At 38.1% G+C, this 26816-nt stretch overlaps 5 protein-coding genes across 5 annotated transcripts; all 5 read left to right on the top strand.

Moving 5' to 3' along the window:
• The first annotated feature begins 409 nt into the window (after positions 1-409).
• On the top strand, positions 410-2779 carry LOC129805957 (gastrula zinc finger protein XlCGF57.1-like). The gene has a single exon (XM_055854248.1). It carries the CDS (start codon positions 507-509, stop codon positions 2019-2021), a length of 1515 nt encoding a protein of 504 aa, XP_055710223.1. The 5' UTR covers positions 410-506; the 3' UTR covers positions 2022-2779.
• Positions 2780-5346: 2567 nt separating this feature from the next.
• Positions 5347-7374, top strand: LOC129805965 (zinc finger protein 26-like). The gene has a single exon (XM_055854256.1). The coding sequence runs from the start codon at positions 5488-5490 to the stop codon at positions 6931-6933; it is 1446 nt and encodes a 481-aa protein (XP_055710231.1). The 5' UTR covers positions 5347-5487; the 3' UTR covers positions 6934-7374.
• A 2253-nt stretch (positions 7375-9627) lies between these two features.
• LOC129806779 (uncharacterized) lies at positions 9628-26220 on the top strand. The gene is made up of 7 exons (XM_055855551.1): positions 9628-11416; positions 13656-15109; positions 15813-15899; positions 16543-16937; positions 18306-19917; positions 20526-21673; positions 24559-26220. The coding sequence occupies exons 1-7, from the start codon at positions 9675-9677 to the stop codon at positions 26218-26220; spliced, it is 8100 nt and encodes a 2699-aa protein (XP_055711526.1). The 5' UTR covers positions 9628-9674.
• On the top strand, positions 13506-15509 carry LOC129805952 (gastrula zinc finger protein XlCGF26.1-like). Its single transcript, XM_055854242.1, has one exon. The coding sequence runs from the start codon at positions 13660-13662 to the stop codon at positions 15358-15360; it is 1701 nt and encodes a 566-aa protein (XP_055710217.1). The 5' UTR covers positions 13506-13659; the 3' UTR covers positions 15361-15509.
• On the top strand, positions 20395-23984 carry LOC129805954 (zinc finger protein 660-like). Its single transcript, XM_055854245.1, has one exon. It carries the CDS (start codon positions 20507-20509, stop codon positions 22154-22156), a length of 1650 nt encoding a protein of 549 aa, XP_055710220.1. The 5' UTR covers positions 20395-20506; the 3' UTR covers positions 22157-23984.
• Positions 26221-26816: the final 596 nt, after the last annotated feature.

Here is a 26816-nt window from a genome sequence, read left to right as displayed (position 1 = left end):
ATCAATTCTCAACATACTTAAATATATAGACGAGGGTTTTGGGGAATACTGAACTGAGCTTTATTTGACCACAGCCTTTTTATATCAACATTGGGATGCAATATCCCGATGAATGCCTTGTGCAATTAATATTATGCAGATTCAGTACATGCAGGCTTTTCAGTACATTGCATTCAGTACATGCAGTAAAGTTCGCAGTCAACTATCAATTAAAACGCTTTATTAAAGTTCACTAGTTATTTCCCAGCAACGAAAGTTCGCGGTTGGTACCACAGTACAAGAATACCTGAACAACTACCAGCCACCTTATGGGTTACTAGCTTCTTACTTGACTCTTCAACCATTTTTTGACATAAGACGGCGGGTACCACATAGCCCTATGAAGATTTTGCAAAAAAAAATTACCAAATCTAGGAACTGTCACAAAAGTATAAAAAGTGATTTAGAGAACAAAATTAAATGTTTCAAGTTAAATATTTTAAAAAAGTGTGATAAACAAGAGTGAAATGGAGTGCAATTATGTATCAGAAAACTGCCGAGCATGTCAAATAAAGACAGAGGAAGAGTCTCAAAAGATATTCATCTTTGACACTGAGAAGCTTCCGGACATCTTCAAGGAAACCACATCCCTGGACATTAATGAAAACGATGGACTACCCGGAGTATTATGTTTCTCCTGCTACGATCGCCTCCTGGAAGCCTACAACTTCAGGAAAATGTGTTCCGCTGCTGTTCTGCACTTCCGGAAGATCATGTCAATGGATATTCCGGAGGAGAAATACACCCCACCTGAAACGACTGATGTTCTGACGGTTTTTACACCAATGAATATAAAGGCAGATCCAGATTCATATGATCCTGGCTTTTCTCCGAACAGAGAGGATTATCTTTGTGAAATTCCTAATAGGCCATCAATAGATGAAAAACCCCTGATACATAAAAGAGATCCTGATGATGGTACTTTCTTAAGCTCTCGAAAGCTCAACGCGACGCACAACAAAATGACAGATATGGATGCTTCCGGCACTATGATATGCTCCATCTGCGATTCCAGGTTCCAGAGGAAGTCACTCCTGGAGATGCACATTAGGAAGAAACATCTGGGATTGAAGCCCTATGAATGCAAAATATGCGGGAAAGGATTCAAGACATCCTCAGGACTCAAGGTCCATATCGAAACGGAACGTCCAAAACGATCTTGTATGAGAAATAATCCAAGCCTTACATACTACCAAGAGGATACTGATAAGTTAAAAAGCCACATGGAGACTAACAAAATTCATCAGGGAGTGAAAGACTATTACTGTTCCCGGTGCAACAGATCTTTCGCTACCGTAACAAATCTGAGGCATCACATGATGCGTCACGAAGGTATTAAGAATCATGAATGCACAATTTGTGGAGTCAGGAAAGTAACAAACTATGAGCTGAGTATCCATATGAATACTCACACGAAAGAGAAAATGTGGGATTGTGAATTTTGTTCACACAAATTCAGTATACGGTTAAATCTGCAACGGCACTTAAAGACAGTTCATCATGGAATTAGAGACTACCACTGCACTATCTGCGAGAAATCCTTTAAAAACAGTAAAAATTTGAAATATCATCTAATGCTCCACAGTGGAGAGAAGCCTTATGCCTGCAGCCAATGCCCAAAAAGATTTATCACAAAAGATCAATTGAGCACTCATAAAAAAGTTCACTCAGGGGAATACTTCGTCTGTAAACTTTGTCCATTCAAAACCATTTATAGAGCGCAACTGACACGCCATGTGAAAGTAGTTCATCAAAAAGTGAAGGACTTCCATTGTCCGTATTGTAAGAGATCCTTTGGAAACTCAAGGACCCTTAAAAATCATGTGCTGACGCACACTGGAGAGAAGCCACATGCCTGCGTGGAATGTGAAAAGAAATTTATTACACCAACATCCCTTAAATATCATATGAAGAGTCACGAGAGTAACGATAATTCCGGGTCCGGGCCTAATCTTGACATCAAGCAGGAGCTCATTATATAAATTAAAAAAATCAAAATAAACTCCAATACCAAATCTAATGCGTTGGATCGTCAAGTCAATTCCGTACCCACTCAAGAGGTTGACGAGGCCTCGACCTCGAGGTCTCCTAGGGAGACCTAGCACAAGGTGGCTGAATTAAATTCAGAATAATTAACATGTATGGTATATGAAAATATACACTGTCATATAAGGAATAAGTAAGTCACAGTGTAGGGCTTTCTATTAATGAACATGCAAAGGATACAAGGCTTTTACTATGTATTGCTTTCGTAATATTAACAAGTAAGTTATTTGAAAGGGTACACCATCATGTAAGGCTTAAATAAAGTAAGGTGTAAAGTAAACCATTCTTTTAATCAACACCTAAACTATCCTAAAGCTTTACCATATTTTGCTTTCATAAAACCTAGAAATAAAGTATATGAACTCAGTGGCGCAATAGGCAAGACCGTTGGTTCTTGGACGGATGAGATCTCTAACTCGACTCTAACCGTTATGAGTTCGAGTTCCGCCCGGTGCAAAGATCTGAATGTTTAGAAAAAGACATTTTCACTATGAAATAACGTAATATAAATGCATCGCCTCTGCCCAAAAAACTCCGGGAGCATGGAAGAAGCATCCACACTGCGGGGAAGGCGCTCCTGGGTGGTCTTCATATAGACATAGCGGATTTTTTCAACACAGGATAGAACAACAATATAACATGATTACATTGTACAAATATCTCGATACGATTAATAATAATTATGAAAGTTTTACTATGCATTGTATGCATATTAATCATCATGTGAGTCTGCTGAAGGATACGTTATCATGTAAGACATAAGTATACCTTACGAATGTCTTACTGGTTATTTTCACTTTCAGAATATAATTCATGCGAGCTGCACCGGAATCATGCTACAAAGGTTGAGCTGAAATATTTTATTTCTATTCATCAGTGGGATTTAGTTTTTAACCAAAACTTACTATTAAGATGAATAATTATGAATATAATTTATGTGATCATGTTTGAGTGCCTAGAGATCGAACTCGAACATTTCCTGAAGTGAGAGAGGATCGGCAGGCCTAGGCTATGAACCTTGATGTCCTTTACGTAAGGGCCTCGACAGACCTGAGGATTAGCCGAGAGATGGCTTAGCGTAATTATATTAGAAATTGTGATTAAAATACATTCCCATTATTTTCCACGAAATCGTTTCTCGGCTTTAGTCGTAAGTGTGTCTAGGGCATAATTTTCTTTACGTAATCCGTTACTGAAAACTGAGCACTTGGGAAGCGGGCAGAGAAGCACAACTGGTGGTAGTACTCTTTTGTTAAGGGTATGTTGATGTACTCATATAGGTCAGGATCGACTGACTGTTTGGTGAGAGCGCACCATCGGAAGGCACATTAGCTTTCTGCCTCAAGTTTTATGCTCATCGGAAGGCATGTTCACTAATAGTCTTTCTTAAAGATGAACTCCCTTCACTTCCCACTCAAACGTCTAACTCTAAGAACAAGGCTGCGTACCCAATCAGTCTTCAGGTATTCAAAATAACACCAGAGACTTTAGTAACGGAACAGATTAGTACTACAAGATCCTAAATCTGAGTCCAAAATCCAATCCTTTGTGCTAGCGAGAGCCTGGCCCTCTTGAGTCATCATTATCATTTTCAACCGTTTATCCCTATTGGGGTCACGGCCCCATCCAGTTTACAAGCCTACGCCTGTCAATCTTCCACCTCTTCCAGAAGATGTTAAGGTTCGATGTCAAGGCCCTCCCAAGGCAAGATCCTGAATTTGATTCAGGCACCTTGTCTTAGTTCTGCCCTAAGGTCGAGGTCTGCTCACGGTTTGCGGAATCTTTGTTTTTTCCATTTTGTTTTTTTCATTTTTGTTTTTCCCAGTTTGTCTTTGGAATCTCTGTCTTCGGTAATCTTTGTTTCTTGGAAACTTTGTCTTTGGAAATCTTGTCTTTCATATATTTTAAACAAGTATACTTTATTAAATAATGAAATTACAACAGTGCAGTGTTTTGGGAAGTTTGTGGTTTCGTCCTTTGCGGCAAAAGGAAATTTTCTGTGTTTTGGGAAGCTTTTAGTTTCGTCTTTTGGGGCAAAGGGAAATTTTCTAGGGTAAAGTGATATAATTTGGAATTAGTGTTACAAAGTTGAACAATTCGCTGGTACAAGTTGGACATGGCTTTTTTCTTGATAAATACAGTGCAAAATTGGTTTATAAGCACAAGGAAACAAATTATAAAACTAAAGCATTAAAAATATACAAATAAAAATTAAGTACTAAGTTTATCAAGACAAAAAGCCCTGTCCAACTTGTACCACTTTATCCTATGTTTTAAGAAGTTTTTAGTTTCTCCCTTTACGGCAAAGGAAAATTTTCTGTGTTTTGGAAAGTTTTGGGTTTCGTCTTTTGGGGCAAAGGGGATTTTTCTGTATGGCAGACAAAATTTGTGATACTTGTACAAAATGTATGAAAACAAAATTTCCGAAGACAAAGTTTCCAAAAAACAAAAATTACCGAAGACAAAGATTCCAAAGGCAAACTGGGAAAAGCAAGTGTAAAAAAAAATGGAAAAAAACAACAATTCCCGAACCCCTCCTGGCTTGCACCCTCTTGAGGTGTACGGAAGCTGTTAACTGTGTCCAGTACATAAGGGCCATAAGGGTCCAGATTTGCGTGCAAAAAAAAATATAGACTATAATCTCATCAGTTTTTTTTTTTCCCCAGCAAAACTTCGATCTGCAATTCTGCACTTTTGAAATTTTAACGTTTCTTGTCATTCAATCGGATACTTCGTGTGGCTTCGGGATAGTCGTGCGACTTCGTGAGCATCGCGAATTTCTTTCGTGTTTTCTAACCATTTCCTTCCCCTTCGTATTTTCTATTATGGCTGATTTAATAATATTGTATTATAACATTATAATAATATTGTAAAAAAAGAGAGTATTCACGTAAAATTGTTGAATAAAAATTGAATTTTAAATAAATTGAAATACATATTTTTATGCACTTAAAATAATGTTTAGAAACATTAGAAAGGGTAGAAGAAATGTAGAAATCATCTAAATACTCTAAAGAAATTCTGCCGATAATTTTAAAATTTTCTATAGAAATTCTGCAGAAAATTCTGCAGAATTTTCATACAACGATCGGATCCACCTTAGAACAAAATTCTGCAGAAATTCTGATGATTTTTCGGCAGTTAGTAATTCAAATCTGACGAATTTCTGCAGAATTCTGCAGAATTTGCCGGGTGGGTCATGCACCCAAACAAATACGTTAAAAAATACCTTCTTTTACTTAATTCAAAATTTAAAAAGCATCTAAGAAAAAGTGAGGTTATATAGATATTCTTAAAGTTAAAGGAAAATGAAATAACTTTCACTAGTGGGTTCTAAATTATTATAGTTGATACTTTAATAAATAAATGAACATAGTAATTTAGATTTATTACAAAAGTGAGATGGAGTGCATTGATATTGCGGGCAACTGCCGAGCATGTCAAATGGAGACTCAGGAGGAGTATCAAAAGGTTTTCATCTTTACTACAGCGAAACTCCCGGACATCTTCAAGGAAACCACATCTCTGGACATTCAAGAGAACGATGGACTACCCAAAGTATTATGTTACCCCTGCTACGACCGCCTCCTGGAAGCTTACAATTTCCGGAAAATGTGTTCTGCTGCAGCCCTGCACTTCCAGAGGATTCTGTCAATGGACATCCCTGAAGAGAAATACATCCCACCTGAAGATCCAAGCGATATTCATTTAACAAATACTTCCAAGGAGATTTCAAATACACATCCAGATGATTTCAATGCTCCTAACTCTTATCAAAGGAACCTGAACTGCCTTCCGGACAGGAAAGATTCTCCGACTGACTTTTTAGATATGCTCTCCATAGATGAAAGGTTTCCGGAAGTACTTAAGACAGACTCTGATGATGATATTGAAGTGAAAGATATATTTCCTGAATCAAACATTCCAGGGGAGGATTCACGCTTCCTCCAGGATGGAGGCGATTGTCAAAACGAACTTGAGACTGATCCTGATGACGATGCTCCCTTAATCTTTTGGAAGCTCAAAAATACATACAAGAAACAAGAGGAAGCTCCTAATTTGCAGAAAAAGAAGGAATTCATCCACCGAAAATCTCGTCAGGATATGCGCACAAGGAAAAAGTACAAAAACCATCAAGGATTAAAGTCTTCTAGTATTAACCAGAATGTATGTGATATTTGTGGAGTTCAGAAGGCAACAGAAGATGAGCTGAGTAGTCACATGGATACCCACAAAAAGGGTGACATGTGGTTCTGTGTAACTTGTGACTACAAAGCAGTGGAAATAGTAATTTTGAAGCATCATGTCAAAGTAGTCCATCAGGGAGTAAAGGATTTCTATTGTTCACGATGTGATCGATTTTTCTCAACGGCAGCGAGTCAGAAGTACCACATGCTACGTCACGAAGGTATTAAGAATTTTGAATGTTCAGTTTGTGGAGTCAGGAAGGTATCACTGAGTGAGCTGAAGAGTCACATGATTACTCACACGAAGGAAAAACTCTGGTCTTGTGAATTCTGTACCTTCAAAACCAGTTTGAGAGGAAATCTGAAGCGGCACGTGAAGGTAGTTCATCATAAAATAAAGGAACATCATTGTTCACAGTGCAACAAATCCTTTGCTACTCCCAGAAGTTTGAAAAATCATTCAATGCTTCACACTGGAGAAAAGCCTTATGGCTGCACTCAATGTACTAAGAGATTCATTACAACTGATCACCTGAAGCTTCATATGAAGCTTCACTTAGGGGAACACTTCTCTTGCAAATCTTGTTCATTCAAGACCATTTATCGGATACAACTGACACGCCATACTAAAAAATATCATAATGGAGTGCAGGATTGCTAGAGATCAGCCCTAAAGTAAAAGATTCTTTTAAGTCCTAGTCTGAATCTGAGTCAAAATCCGAGTTCTAAATCATAATTTTAGATTCGTAAGGGAATATGTATAAAGGCGGCATTCTTAACGAGCGCCTTCGCCGCCAGAGGTCGCCCTAGAACCCTTAGCGGTTCTCCTAATGATCTATATATCACGACGATCCAACATGAACTAACTTCCAATAGTAACCCTTACTACGATACCGTTTCCGAAAAAGTAAGTCAAAGCTTACACTAAGAACGCTCTTAGGAGAAATCGGCGGCACGCTTAGAGACATCTACCACGCTTAGAGACGTCAATTCAAATACAACTTGAGAGATAACCGTTGGAGAAAGCTAGTGGTAACAATAAATGGACCTATAATTTCTCAATTGTATCAAAACCATTTAATAAATTCCGTATTAAGCCAAATGCTGACATCGTGCCAAAAAGTGATTGATTTAGTCCAAATGAACGTTATTGTCCAAGTACTGACCTGAAAACCTAAAACTGTAAGACATGTGTCGATTCCACGGCTAAAGGCCCTGCCGTTATTTTAAATCCCCAAAGACTGATTGGGTACACAAGATGCCTTGTTCCGGATAGGAACATGACTTTTCTTCAATATATGAGAAATTGTATGTAAAACCCTACGAGCAAAAATGATAAAGTTTAGGCTTAGATTTTTTGCACTATAATTGATCCAAATTAGAAATTATCCATCGCATCAAGCAGATATATAATCCAAATATGCTTTAAGATAGTTTCATCCTTTGAGGATCATTAGTAAAAAATACTAAATTGCATACTTTTAGGGATAGTTTTTTATCATAAATATCCGTAGTTTATCATTCATATATGCAAGATCATTTTTCTACACTATCAAATTATAACTATACTTGATATCGTTAGTCCAATCCTTATAGTGTAAGAAAAAACCATATGAATCCTTCATCATGTCCCATAGCATTTTCAATTCAAAATTAAATGCACTTTTAATCCGAATTTCAGATGGAAATTACCATCAATAGAATTGTACTAAAGTCAATTATCACTTTCTAAAAGATTCATCCCTCAAATTAATATATATCAGGAGATAGGGGAGACCGGGGAGGTTGGGACACTTTTTCATGTTTTGACTTTGAGACAGTATTCCAAAAAACCACGATAGTGTATTACAATTGTATGCGGTCTATGGGATACTTATGGGCATTGACTTTATAAAAAGTACTCGATGGAACTTGGAAAACAACTGAGTTTTCTTGGAGAAGATAAAACATTTTGGGTGTATATATATATACGTAGTTATTTTGTGTCCAGATCCTGTTTCCCACCCATTACTTTGCATACCTGAGGAAGGGGCCAACAAGCTACGAAACGTTGTCCTAGTAATAAAAGAGGAGAAGGATATAGGTCAAAATCCGTGTTTCTTTTCATTTTAATTAATCTACTGACCGAGCATCTAATATCAATTGTTTAGTTTTCCCTGAGTGAACTGTATTTTCCTGACGATTTCCGGAATTCCCACTTCGTTAGCTATATTACGTCGGTTTGTGTTTTACAACGAAACACTAAACTACAACACAAGTCCTCAATCAAGAAACCTCCGCACAGTCCTTGTATTTGTAAGGTTCACTAGACTCCGAAGATTGTTCACAATGAGTAGGGCCCTCAGCTTATGTAACATCAGACGAGTGCTGCTAAGTAAAGCGGTGCTGGTCTTAAGAAGACCTATCAAGATTGAAGCCGCCCTGTTTAATAGAATTTGTCCGAAAAACGTGCTGGCTTGAACCATTTTGGGAAGGCATAATGGGCCCAAAAGGACGCCTGGGTGCAGCGGTTCCGCAAGGAACCACTCCCACTGTAATCTAATCATTGGAGATTGAGGGCAAAAGTCTTTAGATATTTGAATTAGCAACCAACGGTTATTTTGAATTTATGAAATGAGCTTTTGTAAAAACTCTGGTTGTCAAACACTTTTGTGAAATAATAAATTGCTTTGAAGTACACGTTGTGATTTGCTCTGCTGATTTCTGTTTCTTAAAGACTATTACAATACTCTAATCCTCAATTCCCTATCTGGATAAAGTAGTTAAATTACAATAAAAAGAAAAATGGGTCTGTAAGGGATCAACTCTCTGTCACACTTTTTATAAAACGGAAGTACTATCACTCTTTTTAAGATTGCAGGAAAGGTTCCAGTAGTAAAAGATACGTTCACCAGAAAACTATAACATCCACAATATTATAAGCCTCATGCTTGAGAGTAGCTTCCGGAATGCCATCAAAACCGGGAGCAGCACTGTTTTTAACACTCTGGTTTCAGATCTTCAGCACCAGTGACCGGTATAAAGAAGAAACTGAACTGAATTAATTGTAACTTTGAATGCCTGATATTCTAGTAACAGATTTTGGAGTCTGGATTGATTGTGCTAATTGAAGTTGCTACTATGATCAGAAACAACTTCTATTTGGAACACAATAAAACCTCATCATCAACAAAGCTTTTAATTAAACTTTATTGAAGTTTAAAAGTTTGCGTTTTCAAACGAGATTTAAAATTTACACTAACCTGAGCTTTAACAAAGATTTTACTAAACATTTTGCATAATGAAATGGAAAGAAAAGAATAAAAAACACAGCAACCTGTAAAAAAAATAGGTTAAGTTAAACCTATGACTGACAACCTAGAGACCTAAACGAAACAAAATCTATGAATAAATATAAGTAAAATGGGGTTCGTTGACATAGCAGACAACTGCCGAGCGTGCCAAATAAATACGGAAGAAGAGTCTGAAAAGATTTTCATCTTTAACATTGTGAAACTCCCGGACATCTTCAAGGAAACCACATCCTTGGACATTCAAGAGAATGATGGATTACCCAAAGTACTGTGCTCCACCTGCTACAATCACCTTCTGGAAGCCTACAACTTCCGGAAAATGTGTTCCGCTGCCGTTCTGCATTTCCAGAAGATCCTGTCAATGGATGTTCCGGAAGAAAAATATACTCCGCTTGAAAATCTGAATGATGTTCACTTAATGGATAACATACAGATAAAGACAGAGCCAGATTCAGATGTACCAAATTCTCCTTCGAAGGATGATCTAAACTACCCATCGGACGGAGAGGATTCTAACATTTCCGACATGCTGTCCATAGATGAAAACCTTCTGGAAGTACTTAAGACTGAACCTGATGATGATGCTATGATAGAGGAAGGTGCTCTAAATGAAGATTTTAGTGATGCTCCCTTGATAAAGCAGGAGAAAACAGATGAAATGCCTAAGACATCTCCAGAGACGCAAAAAGCTGAGGAACCTACCCCTCCAGGAAAGCCTAAAAAGTATAAGTGCGGAACATGTAATAAATTGTTTGATCGGAAATCACATCGAGAGATGCACATTTGGAAAGAGCATTTGGGATTGAAGCCTTGTGAATGCAAAATCTGTGGGAAAGAATTCAAGTCACCCAACGGTCTAAGGAACCACCACCTTAAAACCCATAAAGTTACGAAGGGAGATGACTCTCAGAGTGACATAAACCAGAACATCTGCGAAGTCTGTGGGATTGAGAAGCCAACAGTCGAAGAGTGCAAGAGCCATATGATCACTCACAAGAAGGATGACAAGTGGTTTTGTAACCTTTGCCCTTATCAATCAACCAGAATCATGAATTTGAAGCATCATGTGAAGGTGGTTCACCAGGGAGTGAGAGAATTTCATTGCCCACGATGTGAGAAATCCTTCACTGAAGCACCAACATTAAAACTACATATGCAGCGTCATGAGGGTATTAAAAATCATGTGTGTACAGTTTGTGGAGTGAAAAAGGTAACAGGAAGAGAATTGAGGAGTCACATGAATACTCACACGAAGGCCAAAACCTGGTCTTGCGAATTATGTCCCTACAAATGCAGTCTAAGTGAAAATCTTAAGAAACACGTGAAGATAGTACATCAAGGAATAAGGCAACATCACTGCTCCGAATGCAACAAATCCTTTTCTAGAGCCAGAAGTCTGAAAAACCATTTAATGCTCCATACTGGAGAAAGACCTCATTGCTGTAGCCAGTGTCCTAAAAAGTTCATTACACTCGAACAACTTAATGTTCATATGAACATTCATACAGGAGAAAATGTATTTTCTTGTGAATTTTGTCCTTACACGACCATTCACCGGATGCAAATAGGGCGCCATGTTAAAATTGTTCATCAGGGAGTGAGAAACTATCAGTGCCCTCACTGCAAGAAAGCCCTTTCGAGTTCCATAGGGCTGAAAAATCACATAATGATTCACACTGGCGAGAAGCCACGTGCCTGCAATGAGTGTGGAAAGAGATTCATACAACACTCAACCCTGAAGAATCACATGAAGATTCATCTCAAGAATAAACCCGAGGATAAACCCACGACCCAGACCCAACCCAAGACAGAGTCACAACACGAAACTGAAATACAATCCGAAAATCTGAAGTCTGAAAAACAATAAATGAACTGATTCAGCTAATGAATTTGGTACAAGGTAAAGTCCTTGGAGTGCTACATAACGTCAAATCAGAACTTAATTCTTGAAATCTAGATTAATAATAAAATAAAAGTTATTGTTTTAAGTCTAAGGGGTGAGAGGTATCAATATCAATAAAGTATAGTATATAAGGACACAATGTTTACGCTGTCTTAATTCCATAAGCTTAATAATAAAAGGCGTTAAAGGTGCTCAAATTGCATCCAGTGACCTTCGCTGAAGAGCACTCAATGGGTCAAGTGGTAGAGCACTCGTTCTATGATGCGAGTGTCCCGGGTTCGAATCCCCTTTAGGTCACCAGGAATTTTTCTGGCGTTAACTCTTTCGTTTCCTTCGAAGGTTGTCTCCTCGGTACCCATGGAAACAACAATTTTTTTTAGAATATCTAGAAACGATAAAAATCCAATTCTTCTGGATAATTACAAACTATAAGAATGTCCAAATCTAGGATATATTTTGCAGGATCCTAATTAACTCCTGAGCTTAGATATTTTTGGTCAAAAATCGTGAATTTTCGATTTTCTGCTTCCTTGGAGATATTGTGACTTTTTTGATATTTCTAGGCCCGAATAAGAAAAAACCTCTCGGGGTCAATAAGTATGATAACTAACAATTACAGATTACATAAATTCGAAAAACAATTTTTTCTTAAATTTTCAAAAAACTTGTTCAAACTTTATAGTTATCCTACTTATTGGCCCCGAGAGGTTTTTCCTTATGTCCTGGACACACTTACGACTAAAGTCCAGAAACGACTAAGCTCGTTCATAGCCGAGTCAGTTCCTGACACACTACAAACGAGGCTTAACATTCTCTGGCACTCACAAAACATAACTTTCGTGGGATTTAAGCAGATATTTCGACTGAAATACATTAGTTGTCCTTTGAAAATGAAACTACTTTTAAATTTACTTCACAATTCACGTATAACAACAAGAATTATTCACTAGAATAGCTAAAATTGGCTTAAGTCGCGAGTTAGCTCCCACCTCACAAATAATTGTAATTAACAATAATTATTGGACGTGTACTGAGACATGATATATTACAAATAGTTTCATTTTCAGAGGAATATTAGTGCATTTCAGTAGAAATATCTGCATAAAACCCAGGAAAGGTATGTTTTGCGGTGCTAAGCCTCATTTGTAGGGTGTCAGGAACTGACTTGGCTATGAACTAGCTTAGTCGTCTCTGGACTTTAGTCGTAAGTGTGTCCAGGGCATTATTCTGGTCTAGAAATATCAAAAAAGTCAAAATATCTCCAAGGAAGCAGAAAATCGAAAATTCACGATTTTTTACCAAAAATATCTAAGCTCAGGAGTTAATTAGGATCCTGCAAAATATATCCTAGATTTGGACATCCTTATAGTTTGTACTTATCCAGAAGAATCGGATTTTTATCGATTCTAGATATAGTCTAAAAAAATTGTTGTTTCCATGGGTAGTGTCCCAAAGGAGACGAAAGAGTTAAAGGGATGTAAGTCTTTTCAGGCGGCACAACACTGGGTCTTCAGATGTGGAGAATTTGAGGCTTCACTTAAGAACTGTCGCTGTAATCTGTACAGAACAGGAGCACATTTGAAACGGACTGCCGGATATGAAAAATTACTTTAAGAGATAACCCGCATTTCCCTGTTCAGTTGTCTCAACCGGGTCATCGAAGGGGGAGGGTAACCGTCACCTGGTACAGGTAGTAAGGTATCATGTATTTGTTGCAAACCCCTTGCAACTTTCTTCCCGTATTCCAGTCCCACCTTCTTCCCACTCCATTCCTTACTCCTTCTTCCCACTCCATTCCTTACTCCATTTTCCCTCATTCGCTAATTAATATATTGACAATTGAAGAAAAATTTAGTCTTGCACAACCAGCCGCATCATTCACTTCGTTGGGCTACATATTTGCAGATGAGCTGTTGTTTTTGGTGAAGCTTCATGGGAAGAGATTTCAAGAGTTTTCCTTTACAATGTTTACGTTCTCTTTGGCGGGTTACCATAGAAACGTCAATGAACTGAATTAGTGTTACCCTTGCAGATAGTTGTAAGTCAGTGTCTGCCGACAATTTCCGATATTACACGAGTTTTGACAATCCCAAGCCTGAAAAATTACAGGTTTCCATTTGTACATATTATTGGCAATCAGCATTGCTGAAATATATCACCATTTGTGTAAATAAAAAGTGAATAAAGTGAAATGAAGTACATTGCGATAGAAGAGAGCTGCCGCGCGTGTCAAATAAATACTCAGGAAGAGTCCGAAAAGATATTCATCTTTACCACTGCAAAGCTTCCGGACGTCTTCAAGGAAACCACATCCCTGGACATTCATGAGAACGATGGACTACCCAAAGTTCTATGCTGTTCCTGCTATGATCGTCTCCTGGACGCTTACAACTTCAGGAAAATGTGTTCCTCTGCAGCTCTGCACTTCCAGAAGATCCTATCAATGGATGTTCCGGAAGAGAAATACACCTCACCTGAAACGACTGATGTTCATTTGACGGACAACATACAGATAAAGACAGAGCCAGATTCAGATGCTCCGAATTCTCCTCTAAGGAACGATCAAAACTGCCCTCCGGACAGTGACGATACTGCCACTGACATTTCTGATATGTTATCTATCGAAGAAAAACCCTTGGATGTAATCAAGACAGATCCTAATGACTCTGATTCCTTGACTTTTCAAAAACAGGAAGAGAATTCTTCTCGAATGAAGACAAGGAAGCAACCTATTGTTCCGGAAAAGCATGTCAAGTTTGAGTGCGGTATCTGCAATTCTAGTTTTCACCAGAAATGTCGCCTGGAGATGCACATTTGGACAAAGCATCTGGGATTGAAGCCCTTTAAATGCGAAATCTGTGGAAAGGAATTCAAGTCATCTTCATCTCTAAGCAATCACCTTAAAACCCATAAAGGTTCAGAAGATCACAGTGATATTACCCAGCATGTATGTGTAATTTGTGGGCTTAAACATGAAACAGAGGATGAGCTGAAGGATCACATTTATACCCATAAAAAAGATAAGAAGTGGATATGTGTATTTTGCCCTTTCAAAACACTTAAACGGTATAGTTTGCAGCATCACGTTAAGGTAGTCCATAAGGGAATAAAGGATTTCCATTGTTCCCGGTGTGAGAGATCCTTCACCACGGCAGCGAGTCTGAGGAATCACATGATGCGTCATGAACTTATTAAAAATCATGAATGCTCAATTTGTGGGATCAAAACCGTAACGGGAAGTGAATTGAATAGCCACATGACTATTCACGTGAAAACGAAATTGTTATCCTGTGAACTATGTCCTTTGAAATTCAGTCGACGTGGGAATTTGAAGCAGCACATAAATACAGTTCATCAAGGAATAAAGAATCACCACTGCACCATATGCAGTAAATCTTTTGGGACTACCAGGAGTTTGAAAAATCACTTAATGCTTCATACTGGAGAAAGGCCTTTTGCCTGCACCAAGTGTCCTAAAGGATTTATCAGAATGGAACAGTTGACGGTTCATATGAAGATTCACACGGGGCAAGACATGTTCTTTTGTGAATTTTGTCCATTCAAGACTTTCCATCAAATTCAAATAAAGCGGCACACAAAGGCAGTTCATGAGGGAGTCAAGGACCATCACTGTCCACATTGTAAGAGATCCTTTGCAGCTGCCACAGCTTTGAAAAATCACCTATTGACCCATACTGGAGAGAAGCCACATAATTGCAGTGAATGTGGAATGAGATTCGCACAGCGCTCCAATTTGATGAGACATTTAAAGACTCATCTAAAATCCAAGTCTACAGCCAGAGCTGAAGATACGCCCACAATAAAGTTAGAAGAAAATCATGGATCAACTTCGGGACCAAGTCGAAATCCGAATACAGTGCCCGCTCTCTAATCCGGATCGGCGTAATCCGGACGAGTTATCGACGGTTACATTTAAAATAATTTTGTGGTCATGTATACATGTGTGTTCAGCAATGAAAATGAATTATCCTGTGATGTTTTTGTTTAATAAATGAAGTATAATAGCATAGAATTCTCTAATTATGTCTCTTTAAGCTTCTTTAAAACTTTTATTCTATTTCTACAAGAAAACCTTGTATTATATTTTCGAGACATTGAACAAATTCAAAAAATCCATCCGGATTACGAAGCGGACATCTGTCATTTAGTCTCCCAATAATCCGGATTACAAAGCAGGCACTGTACATAATTAAAGCCAAACTCCTATTTAATTCCTTTGTACTCCAAATATGATTTTGTTTTTTGAAAAATAAATGTTTTAATGAATTGACGGGAAAATACCATTTGCCCGTTTAAGAATACCTTTCATTTGCTATTGTTCAGATTGCTCAAGAACAAAGGGAGCACCTAAAGTGCCGCAGAAAGGATCTCTGATCCTCCAGCCCATTCTGTCATCGGAGAAAAAGGGACGTAAAAAGGAGAGATAGCCTGGAGAGGAACTCCACTCGACGTCTCAGAGCAGAGGTGTGCAAGAAACCGTTGAAACCGAATTAACGTCAAAATAAGTTTGTTATAGTAGCGTTTTGACCATTGACGTACATGTTTCATTTGACGTTAATTCGGTTTCAACGGTTTCTTGCACACCTCTGTATCAGAGGCTCACATCAGAGTAGTCTCTGCAGAGACTTCCCGAGATAATAATAATAATGCTGGCACAACATTCCATGAAGGAACTAGGCCTTCCTGCAAGGGGATTTCTAGACACGCATTATTATTTTTTCTTGTACGGGATGAGGTTATCAGTCCCATGCCCGTGAAATCAAGTGCAGTGAAGCTCACTGGATGCAATCTGAACAACTTTAACGCCAGAAAAGTTCCTGGTGACCTAAAGAGGATTCAAACCCGGGACACTTACATTATAGAGCGAGTGCTCTACCACTAGACCCATTGAGATACCTCGTGATAATTAGGCACTCGCGTATCCATAACCTTTCCTTCCTCCGTGAGAATGGAAACTCCCAGGGAACCCCCTAAGAGCCCAGAAGTGTTAAGTTGAGTAACTTCTCTCTAAGTACCCCGTCGTGTTATCAGGAGTCTTCATTGAAACCCATAGAGCAGAGCCCTATATCTTCGCCCTCGTCTGAGGCAAAGCCGGAGGAAGCAAAAGCCCAGGACTACCGTGGAAAAAGTGACGAGCTTGTTCCTCCTCCTTCGGGAAATGACCGGCAGAAACACAGCGGGAATTCTGGAGAGTTCCGGACAGGAAGTGTTTCATCAGTGGAAGGGGAAGGAGAGATTCTTGAGATATTCGTGGGTGCACGGGACGTCAGCGAGAAACTAGCTCAGGAGAGACCTCCTTATCGTCTGGTTGAGTGGATGAAGTTTGCCTTGCCAGGCAAGAGCCACCTCAGGGGCCACATCGCGAAATTCTTCTACAGGTGGAGAGCCGACGAACAACCGGGGTCCCATCAGCCCTTTTCGTCGACACCTCCCCGGAATGCAGACACCGTGAGCCGCGCAAGGACACTCTGGAATCGCCGCCGGAGTGCCCATCTGGGGACATCCGGCGGGTGTTTGAGTTTGGCAGAGCTAAGTTAAAATTGCTTCCTTTCGGCTTGAACAATTTTTCAATTAATATTGTATCAATTACTATGATTTTTCAAAATCATTTTTAACATTTCTCCCTCCTGGTGCTTGCACCCACTTCTTAAATTCCAATCCAGTGATAAAAACTATCTTTTGCGGCCACCGCCGTCTTAGCGTTGGTGTCCAACCTCAGGAGTAAAAACGGTGGAAAAGTCCATCACTGGTTGTATCAATTCGTATTTACATCAAGTACAACTAATTTTGTCACTGGTCGTTTATAAAGACCTTGTTCCGTCTTCACAATTGCCGGAGCCTGGAAAAACCTCTTGAACTCTTCCCATTGGCCATCGATTTCGAGGTAATTGTTCATCGCAGATAATGACGATGTCTCCTGTCTGAATATTTTGATTGTTGTTCACTTCATACGCCGCATCAGTTCAGGCAAATACTCCCGTATCCATCTTCTCCAAAAATAGTCAGCTAGATATTGAGCTCGTCTCCAGGATTTTCTTCGAATTAAATCAGAATTATCAAATTCACCAATTGGTCGGTTTTCAGCTGCCCTTCCAATTGTGGTGATCCAGATTGTCACCCATAAACATTATATTGTATAGTCATCAATATTGGGGCATATAAAAGTAATTTGTTGGAAAATAAAGTCAGTTCTACACACAAACTCGGGCTTTCATATTCGTCCTCTACACTATCAGGAAATGATTAGGAGTAATTGCAGTGTCGTTGTCAGGATCCGCAGATCACAGACGGTGTCAGTACCAGAAACCTCCCCTGTCGAACCAGGGAAATTGTGGGAAAGAAGGAAGAGGAAAAGTAGACGAAGACCGAGACGTAAGAATCGCACAAAACGCCGTGCCCCACTTACATTGTCATCCTGAATTGAATGAAGAATTAAAAAAATGCTATTCTAACGTGGTAATCTTCTCTCTGTATTTATTTAATTCCTCATCAGAATTGAGTTCAAATCAAGGATGTGTGTTCGCCGAGGTGCTGTGTTACACTTCGTAACAATATTAGCAAGATATTTAATGCCAAGCGTACTTAAAAATGTGCAATCTATTGCAAATCCCCGTGAAAAACTGAAAACCCGTCTTCCATTACTCCAATAAAGTTTTTGCGAAACCTTACAACAAAAGTAAAATTATTCGGAAGAAAAGTTAGGTTAGGGGCTGCTGTCAAAAAATTCATGTTATTTGCTTTTTCTCTTGCTTATCGTGTGCATAAATTACTTTTTTAAAAAGAATTGATAGTAGTTATTTGATGTAATTACCACAGTGGTTAAAAAGTAAAAAAATTGAAATGGGGTGTAGTGATATAGCAGGCAACTGCCGAGCGTGCCAAATAAAGACTCAGGAGGAGTCTCCAAAGATATTCATCTTCAACACCGTGAAGCTTCCGGATATCTTCAAGGAAACCACATCCCTGGACATTCATGAGAACGATGGACTACCCAAAGTGCTATGTTGCTCTTGCTACGATCGTCTCCTGGACGCTTACAACTTCCGGAAAATGTGTTCCGCTGCAGCTCTGCACTTCCAAGAGATCCTGTCAATGGAGATTTCGGAAGAGAAGTACAACCCTCCTGAAACACAGAGTAATCCTCATTTGACGGAAACAAGTCTGACGTATATAAAGATAGAGTCAGATTCAGATGAACCTAGCTCTCCTCTGAGGAACGATCAAAACCACCTTCCGGACGATGCTTCTTCTGACATTTCCGATTCGATATCTCTCGGAGACAAAGTCCTAGATGCAATCAAGGCAGAACCTGACGATAATGCTTCCTTGATTTCTCATGTGAACAAAGACAGAGACAAGGGTCTTAGAATTCCGGAAGAGCCTACCAAGCTTGTGTGCGGTATCTGCAATTCTAGTTTCCACCACAAGTCACGCCTAGAGATGCACATTTGGACGGAACATCTACCATTTAAGGCACGGGAATGCAAAATCTGTGGAATGGAATTCAAGTCAGCCTCGTCTCTAAGCAACCACCTCAGGACCCATGAGAATACGAAAGCTTCTGAAGATCAGAATGATAATAACCAGCACGTATGCGTATTTTGTGGAGTTGGCAATAAAACAGAGGAAGAACTGAGGAATCACTCTAACACCCACAAGAAAAATAAGAAGTGGCTATGCGTATACTGCAATTTCAGAACTATTAAAAAGTTCAATTTGCAGCGCCACGTGAAGACAGTTCATCACGGAGCAAAGCGTTCCCACGATTCCCATTTCTCGCAGTCTCAAGGATCTTTCAGGACGGAAGCAAGTCCAAGGAATCATACGGAGCGTGAAGTTGTTAAAAAACAAGTTAGCAGAGTTAGCGAGATTAAAACCGTAACAGAAAGTGGCTTAAACAGCCACATGACCACTAATGCGACAAAGAAACATATAACTTGCGAATTGTGTTCCATGAAATTCAGTCGACGTGCAAATCTTACGCAGCACGTGAAGATAGTTCATCAAAGAATAAAAAATCACCACTGCAGTGTTTGCAAGAAGTCTTTTGGAACTTCCAAGAGTTTGAAAAATCATTTTATGCTTCACACTGGAGAGAGGCCTCATGCCTGCACCAAGTGTCCTAAGAGATTTATTGCATCAGACAAACTGAAGATGCATATGAAGACTCACACGAGGGAAAACATCTTATCTTGTGAATTGTGTCCATTCACGACTGCTTGCAATTACCGAATGAAGCGTCACGTTAAGTCTGTCCACGAGACAGTAAAGGACTATCAGTGTCCCCACTGTGGGAGAGCCTTTTCGACTCTCATAGCTTTGAAAAGTCATGTACTAACTCACTGCAATGAATGTGGAATGAGATTCTCACAACGCTCCAACTTGATGATACATCTGAAGACTCATCTCGAGTCCATCTCTAAAGCATAAGCGAAAACAGTCCAGAACAGAGTTAGGAGCAAAACAGATATAAACTTCTAAACCGAGTCAAAACTTGAATAATTAAGGCATATGTTATGTGTGGTACAATTATAAAATAAACAGATAGATAAGGAATTGGATCTTTGTTTTTAGTGAATCAATGCCACTTTTAGAATTGGTTTGCTAATAATTTTCTCATTCTTGAACCAAACAAATTAAAATTTTGGCTGAACATAGAGTAAGTGTGCCAAATTCCGGCCAGCTTGCAATTTCGGCCACCTATTTTGTTCTTCGAATTTAAATGAATTTTTAGTTTTTACATATTCTAGAAATTCTGCAAACTTCCTTTAGATTTTAAATTCAAAATCTTTTCATATCCTAATGAATATTTTGCAAAACGTCTTACAAAAGTGGATTCAAATCTCCTAACGGTCTAGTAATAAAAGCATTATTCAGAGAAAATGCTGTCAAAGCATATTGAAATATGATATCATGTGCGCTTCCATTGTTGGTGTATGCAAAAATTTTATTCATACTGTTATTGAAAGTTTTAGTTGAATTCGATTCCCATAGAAGTGTAAAGTGATAAAATTGAAATGGGGTGCTTTGAATTAGCGGACACCTGTCGAGCATGTCAAATTAGGACTCAGGAAGAGTCTAAAAAGATATTCATCTTCAACACTGTGAAACTTCCGGACATCTTCAAAGAAACCACATCCCTGGACATTCATGAGAACGATGGATTACCGAAAGTGTTATGCTGTTCCTGCTACGATCGCCTCCTGGAAGCCTACAACTTTCGGAAAATGTGTTCCGCTGCAGTTCTGTACTTCAAGAAGATCCTATCGATGGATGTTCCGGAGGAGAAATACACCCCACCTGAAAATTTAATCACCCAACCGGCAGAGATAAAGGCAGAACCAGTGGATGCATCTGATTCTCCTCCAAGGAAGCTAAGCTATCGTCCGGACAGAGATGATGCTGTCAGTGACATTTCCGACATGCTGTCCATTGATGAAAACCTTCCGGAAATACTTAAAACTGATCCTGATGATGGTACAGCCGAGGAAGACACTTCATACTTTCCACCGGGCAGAGACTGCACTGTTGATGTTTCGAATACTTTACCAAAAGAAAAACTTCAGGATGACTCTGATGATGATACTCCCTTGATCATCAGAAAGACCAGAAAACTCAAAAAACCACACAAAAAACTAGAAAAATCTACAAAATCGCAGAAGGAAACTAAAGAAATTACTCTTCAAGAGGACCTTCCAAAATACGAGTGCAGTATCTGCAGTTCAGTATTCCGGCAGAAGTCGTACCTAGAGATGCACATTTGGAAAGATCATCTGGGATTAAAGGCTTGTGTATGCAAAATCTGTGGGAAGGAATACAAATCATCCAACGGTCTAAGGAAGCACTCTAATTCGCATAGAGTTAAGAAAAGTACTGAAGTCCAAAAAGGTACTAAGCAGTATGTATGTGCAGTTTGTGGAATAGACAAAGTTACAGCCACTGAACTAAGGACTCATGAGAGTATTCATAATAAGGATGGCATGTGGTTCTGCGTAACCTGTCCCTACAAAGCTGTTAGAAAATACAGTTTGACACAGCACGTAAAAGTATATCATCATGGAATAAAGGAATTCCATTGTGCACAGTGTAACAAATCATACACCGAGGCATCAGGACTAAAGCACCATATGTTGCGTCACAAAGGTATTAAGAGGTTTAAGTGCAACACTTGTGACTTCATGACGGTAACATTAACTAAGTTGAAGATCCACACAAATACTCACACGAGGGAAAAATTGTGGCAATGTGAATATTGTTCCTACATATCCCTCCAAAATTTTAGGCTAAAGCAACATATGCGGTTAGTTCATAATAAAAAAATGAATTTTAAATGTCCGCGATGTTCAGGATCTTACGTATCGGCACAAGCTTTGAAACTACACATGAAGCGTCATGAACGCATTGAAAGATATCAATGCACCATTTGTGGAACTAAAACTATAACGGGAGTGGAATTGAAAGCCCACATGCGAACTCACAAGAAAGTTCCAGAGAGGCCAAAAGTCTGCAATCAATGCGATAAGGTATTCAAAAAACCCTCGGAATTGCAGAGACATCTGAAGTGTCACTTAAATCCCAATTATAAACCAAAAATCAAAAAGAAGTCCGAAATAGAGGTAGAAAAAAATGAGAAATCTACTCAAGAACCGACACTAACCGGGACATAATATTAAGGCTTTACTGTTCTCAAGTGCTTCTGCATTATCGACTTTTCTTTGTGTTGGTTCCTGCTAAGACTGTTTTGTTATTTTAGAACGGAGTACTGATTAAAACTGTTGTGCTTTTGAGGATCACTGAGGTAAAACTCTTCAAGGAAACACTCAAGTAGAGTAAACTTCAATATAATTTAGCAAAAAAAAAGTCTTTTATAAGAAGAAGAACACTAGATATTTCATCATCCAAAAACGTACTTGATAGCACAGACTGAACTACTGACTAACTAACATGATAGTAGCATGTCAAATTTGCTCGCTGCTTATTTTTGACTACATTGCTACTGTTATCACAACAAAAATAGTGCCAGGACTGAACACAGAGAAAAGTCGATAATACAGAAGCACTTTAGAACAGTAAAGTACTAAGAAAGGTATTCATTTTTCATTAGGTAGCACCCTTTCAAATCTTATTTTTTATCACATTGTCAGTGATGACTGACTAGACCACAATCCCAAGGGAGTTCCCCTGAACATGCCTTTTAAAAATATTTTTATTAGCTCTTAAGACACTATATCTATTGGGCACCTTTAAGATCAGTATTTTCAGCATACAATAGTTTCATTTACTCAATTTTCTGATTAGCAATTACTAAATTTTATCCCTTATGCCTTTGGCACACCTTTTAGATCGGTAGAATTTCATGAAATCTAAATTCGTGTCCCTTTTCTTCTCAAAAGATTTGCATAAGTATATCCTATTCTTTCGGCTCCAAATTGGACTGAACTAAATTTAATTTGTTGTGATGTTTAAAAGAAGAAGAAGAGTATAAAAGAGTAGGATAGACATATGCTGAACTTTTGAGAAAGAAAGGGATGTGAATTTCGATTTTATGAAATTTTCTTGATCTAAAAGGTGTGCCGGAGCCATTATGGCTCGGGCACACCTTTTAGATCAAGAAAATTTCATGAAGTCGAATTTCGGATCCCATTCTTTTTCACATGTTTTGCATACGCCTATCTCATTCTCTCGCACTCTTCTTCTTCTCTTAAACATCACTCCAAATTTAATTTAGATCAATCGAATTTGGTATGCCAAAGAATGAGATAGTCATATGCAACATGTGAGAAAGAAAGGGTTTCGAATTTCGACTTCATAAAATTTTCCTGATCTAAAAGGTCTGCCGGAGCCATTAAAAATGTAAATCTGAATGCTTAAATTTCTGAAATATGAAAAAATGTTAAACATTTAAGTAAAAATTCATAAATTGAATTTCAATACTAATGGTTCCGGCACACCTTTTAGATCAGGAAAATTTCATGAAGTTGAAATTCGGATCCCTTTCTTTCTCGCATGTTTGGCATATGTCTATCTCATTCTCTGGTATTCTTCTTCTTCTCTTAAACATCACTCCAAATTCAATTTAGCTCAATCGAATTTGGTATGTGAAAGAATGAGATAGTCATATGCAAAATATGTGAGAAAGAAAGGGTTTCGAATTTCGACTTCATGAAATTTTCCTGATCTAAAAGGTGTGCCCGAGCCATAAGAATTTATTTACTTATTACTTGTGTTATTCTCTTTTTACAAAATATTGTCGCTCTCATTTTTCTGTTTAACAAAAATATTTACTCATAAGTTTCTATGTTGCGTTTGACCGGTTTTTAGACCAAACCAAAAAAAAAGTAAGACAAATTTATTGTAGAAGGATCTTCAAAAACCACCTTATAAAGGGATTTTTGAAGAGTAATTAAGTCATGCCAAAAGAATTTGTATTTTTATAATCTTTAATAAATTAAATTCTATTTTAAACTCTAAATTTTGAAGTATTTATTCGACTGTTTGGAGCAAACTTTAAAGGAAATAGGACAGCATGTCCTCTGGATATGAATGAAAGGTTAAATATTTATATGTGAATTGATAAACTGAATTGATTTACCATTCTTATTACTTATTAAGATCAAATTCTGTGTTAGTCTAGTTATTCTTTTGCAAAATATTATCTCTCTCATTTTTCTCTTTGACCAATAAATAAATTTGAATTATTTTATAGGTTATATTTGGCCTATTCTTTTCCAGATCTTCATCGCATTTCATTTCGCATTCGTACATTCGTTTCATTCACATAGACTTTGATACGGAATTATTTGAAGAATACAGAAGAATTCCGGTGGAAGAATTTGTCAAGAACAATTATTTTTATTACAAAACTATGATAAATTTCTTGCATATGATTCTTCAAACTGCTTTCATTTTTCCAATAGTATGAAAAAGTTTTTGCAAAATATTTTACAAAAGTAGATTCGAATCCGGTAACGGTCAAATAACAAACAAAAAAACCAAAAAAATAGTTAGGTACCGTCAAGCGTCAGGCTGTCAAAGCGTAGGAATTATAAAAAAGAATTGATAGTACTAATTGATAAGTATCAGAAAAAGTGATAAAATTGAAATGGAGTGCATTGATATAGCAGACGACTGCCGAGCGTGCCAAACAAAGATTCAGGAAGAGTCTCAAAAGGTATTCATCTTTAACACTGTTAAGCTTCCGGACATCTTCAAAGAAACCACATCCCTGTACATTCATGAGAACGATGGACTACCCAAGGTATTATGTTCCTCTTGCTACGATCGTCTCCTGGAAGCTTTCAACTTCAAGAAAATGTGTTCCGCTGCCGTTCTGCACTTTCAAAGCATGCTATCAATGGATGATTATTCGGAAGAAAAGTATATCCTACCTGAAAATCTTATTAGTGATATTAATTTAACAGATACGATACAGACGGATATAAAAATAGATCCAGATTTAGATTTAAAAGACGATCAAAACCACCTTCCCGACAAAGACGATTCCGTCAGTGATATATCCGATAAGATATCCATAGATGAGAAACTCCCGGAAATACCTAAGATAAACCCCGATAATGATGCTCCCTTGATCTCGAGAAACCTCAGAAATACGCGTAACAGGGGTTCCATTCAGCTAGGAAACTCTACCAAATTTAAATGTGACTCCTGTAATTTAAGTTACTACCAGAAGTCATACCTGGAAATGCATGTGAAGAGGACACATCCAAGACCAAAAACTTTCGAATGCAAAACTTGTAGGAAGGAATTCCAATCCATCTCATCTCTGAGGGACCATCTTAATACTCATGAGGTTACTGAAGATCAGGAAATTCAGAAAGATACAAAAAAACACGTATGTGTAATTTGTGGGATTGCCAATGAAACCAAAGATAAACTGAAGAACCATACTAAAACTCACAAGAAAGATGACAAATGGTTCTGCGTATTTTGCTCCTACAAATCAACTAGATTTCAATATTTGAAGCATCATGTTAAGGTACTTCATAAGGAAATAAATGACTATCATTGTTCGCAGTGTGAAAAATCCTTCACTACGGTTGCAAATCTAAAGGATCATATGATATGTCATGCAAATATTAAGGAACTTGTTTGCACAGTTTGTGGTATTCAGAAGGCAACGCGAACAGAGTTGAGGAACCATATGATTATTCACTCTGGGAAGAAGTTGTCTTGCAAATTTTGTCCTTTAAAATTTGCTCGCGGTAATAGTCTAAAGCAGCATGTAAGGGCAGTTCATCAAGAAAAGAAGTACTGCTGCACTAAATGCAATAAAGCCTTTACACTTTATGAAAGCCTGAGGTATCATTTATTATTGGTTCACAGTGGAAAAAGACGTTATGCCTGCAGCAAGTGTCCTAAAAGATATGTTAGATCGGACCAACTGAAGTTGCATATGAAGATTCACACGGGGACAGGTACCGTCTCCTGTGAATCTTGTTCATTCAAGACAAACTATCTTCATGATCTGAAGAATCACGTGAATGTAGTTCATAAGGGAGTGAAGGATAATTACTGTGACACTTGTAAGAAATCCTTTCTGACAGCCTCAATTTTAAGATCCCATTTATTGACTCATACTGGAGAAAAGCCACATAAGTGCAGGGAATGTGGAAAGAGATTCTCAAAACGCTCAAACTTGTTGAAACACTTCCAGAGCAAGAGTCATCTTAAATCCAAATCCGAAGGAAAGGCAAAGAGAAGTTCAAAATAGAGTCAGAAGGAAATCAGAAAGGGACAGATAATCCTAACCGGCTTATGTAGGTGAGATTCTTAACGTGAGCTAACTCGGAGTGCATGCAAATTCGATTTAGAGCTGAAGTTGGGAGACGCCATTCAGTTATCTTGAATAAAATTCGTGAAATTATACAAATTTTGTATTTAAACCAAAATATCAAGGATTTGGATGAACTGACAGAAAAGTGATATATGGGTGAAATGTAGACCAGAATGTTCTCTATAATTTTCTCATAGAACATGATCTCATCGATTACTCAGAAGCCAAGATAAGCGAAGTTTTTTGTTTCTTAACTCGTTTTTTCATCCAGAGTTCCCCAAGTAGTCATTTGTTGAACTTCAACTATATCAAAGAATTGTTGTATTTTGCGGGACTTTCCATTTAAACCCCTATTTTAAGTGTCTTGGTGGAGTAGAGGCAGTCAAATTGGCATCTGAGTGATTTCAAAGCGTTATTATGGGAAAAATCAATTTTTTCACACTTAAACGGCAAAATCGGAGTGATAGCGTAGTCTGAGTGGAAAATGATGTATGGACGAAATGTAGAGACAAATGTGCTCTACAATTATGTCG

This window comes from Phlebotomus papatasi, chromosome 3 (genome assembly GCF_024763615.1).
Source record: "Phlebotomus papatasi isolate M1 chromosome 3, Ppap_2.1, whole genome shotgun sequence".
NCBI lineage: Eukaryota > Metazoa > Arthropoda > Insecta > Diptera > Psychodidae > Phlebotomus > Phlebotomus papatasi.
The sequence above is the reverse complement of the archived record's forward strand: the minus strand, read 5'-3'. Positions and strand labels throughout refer to the sequence as shown.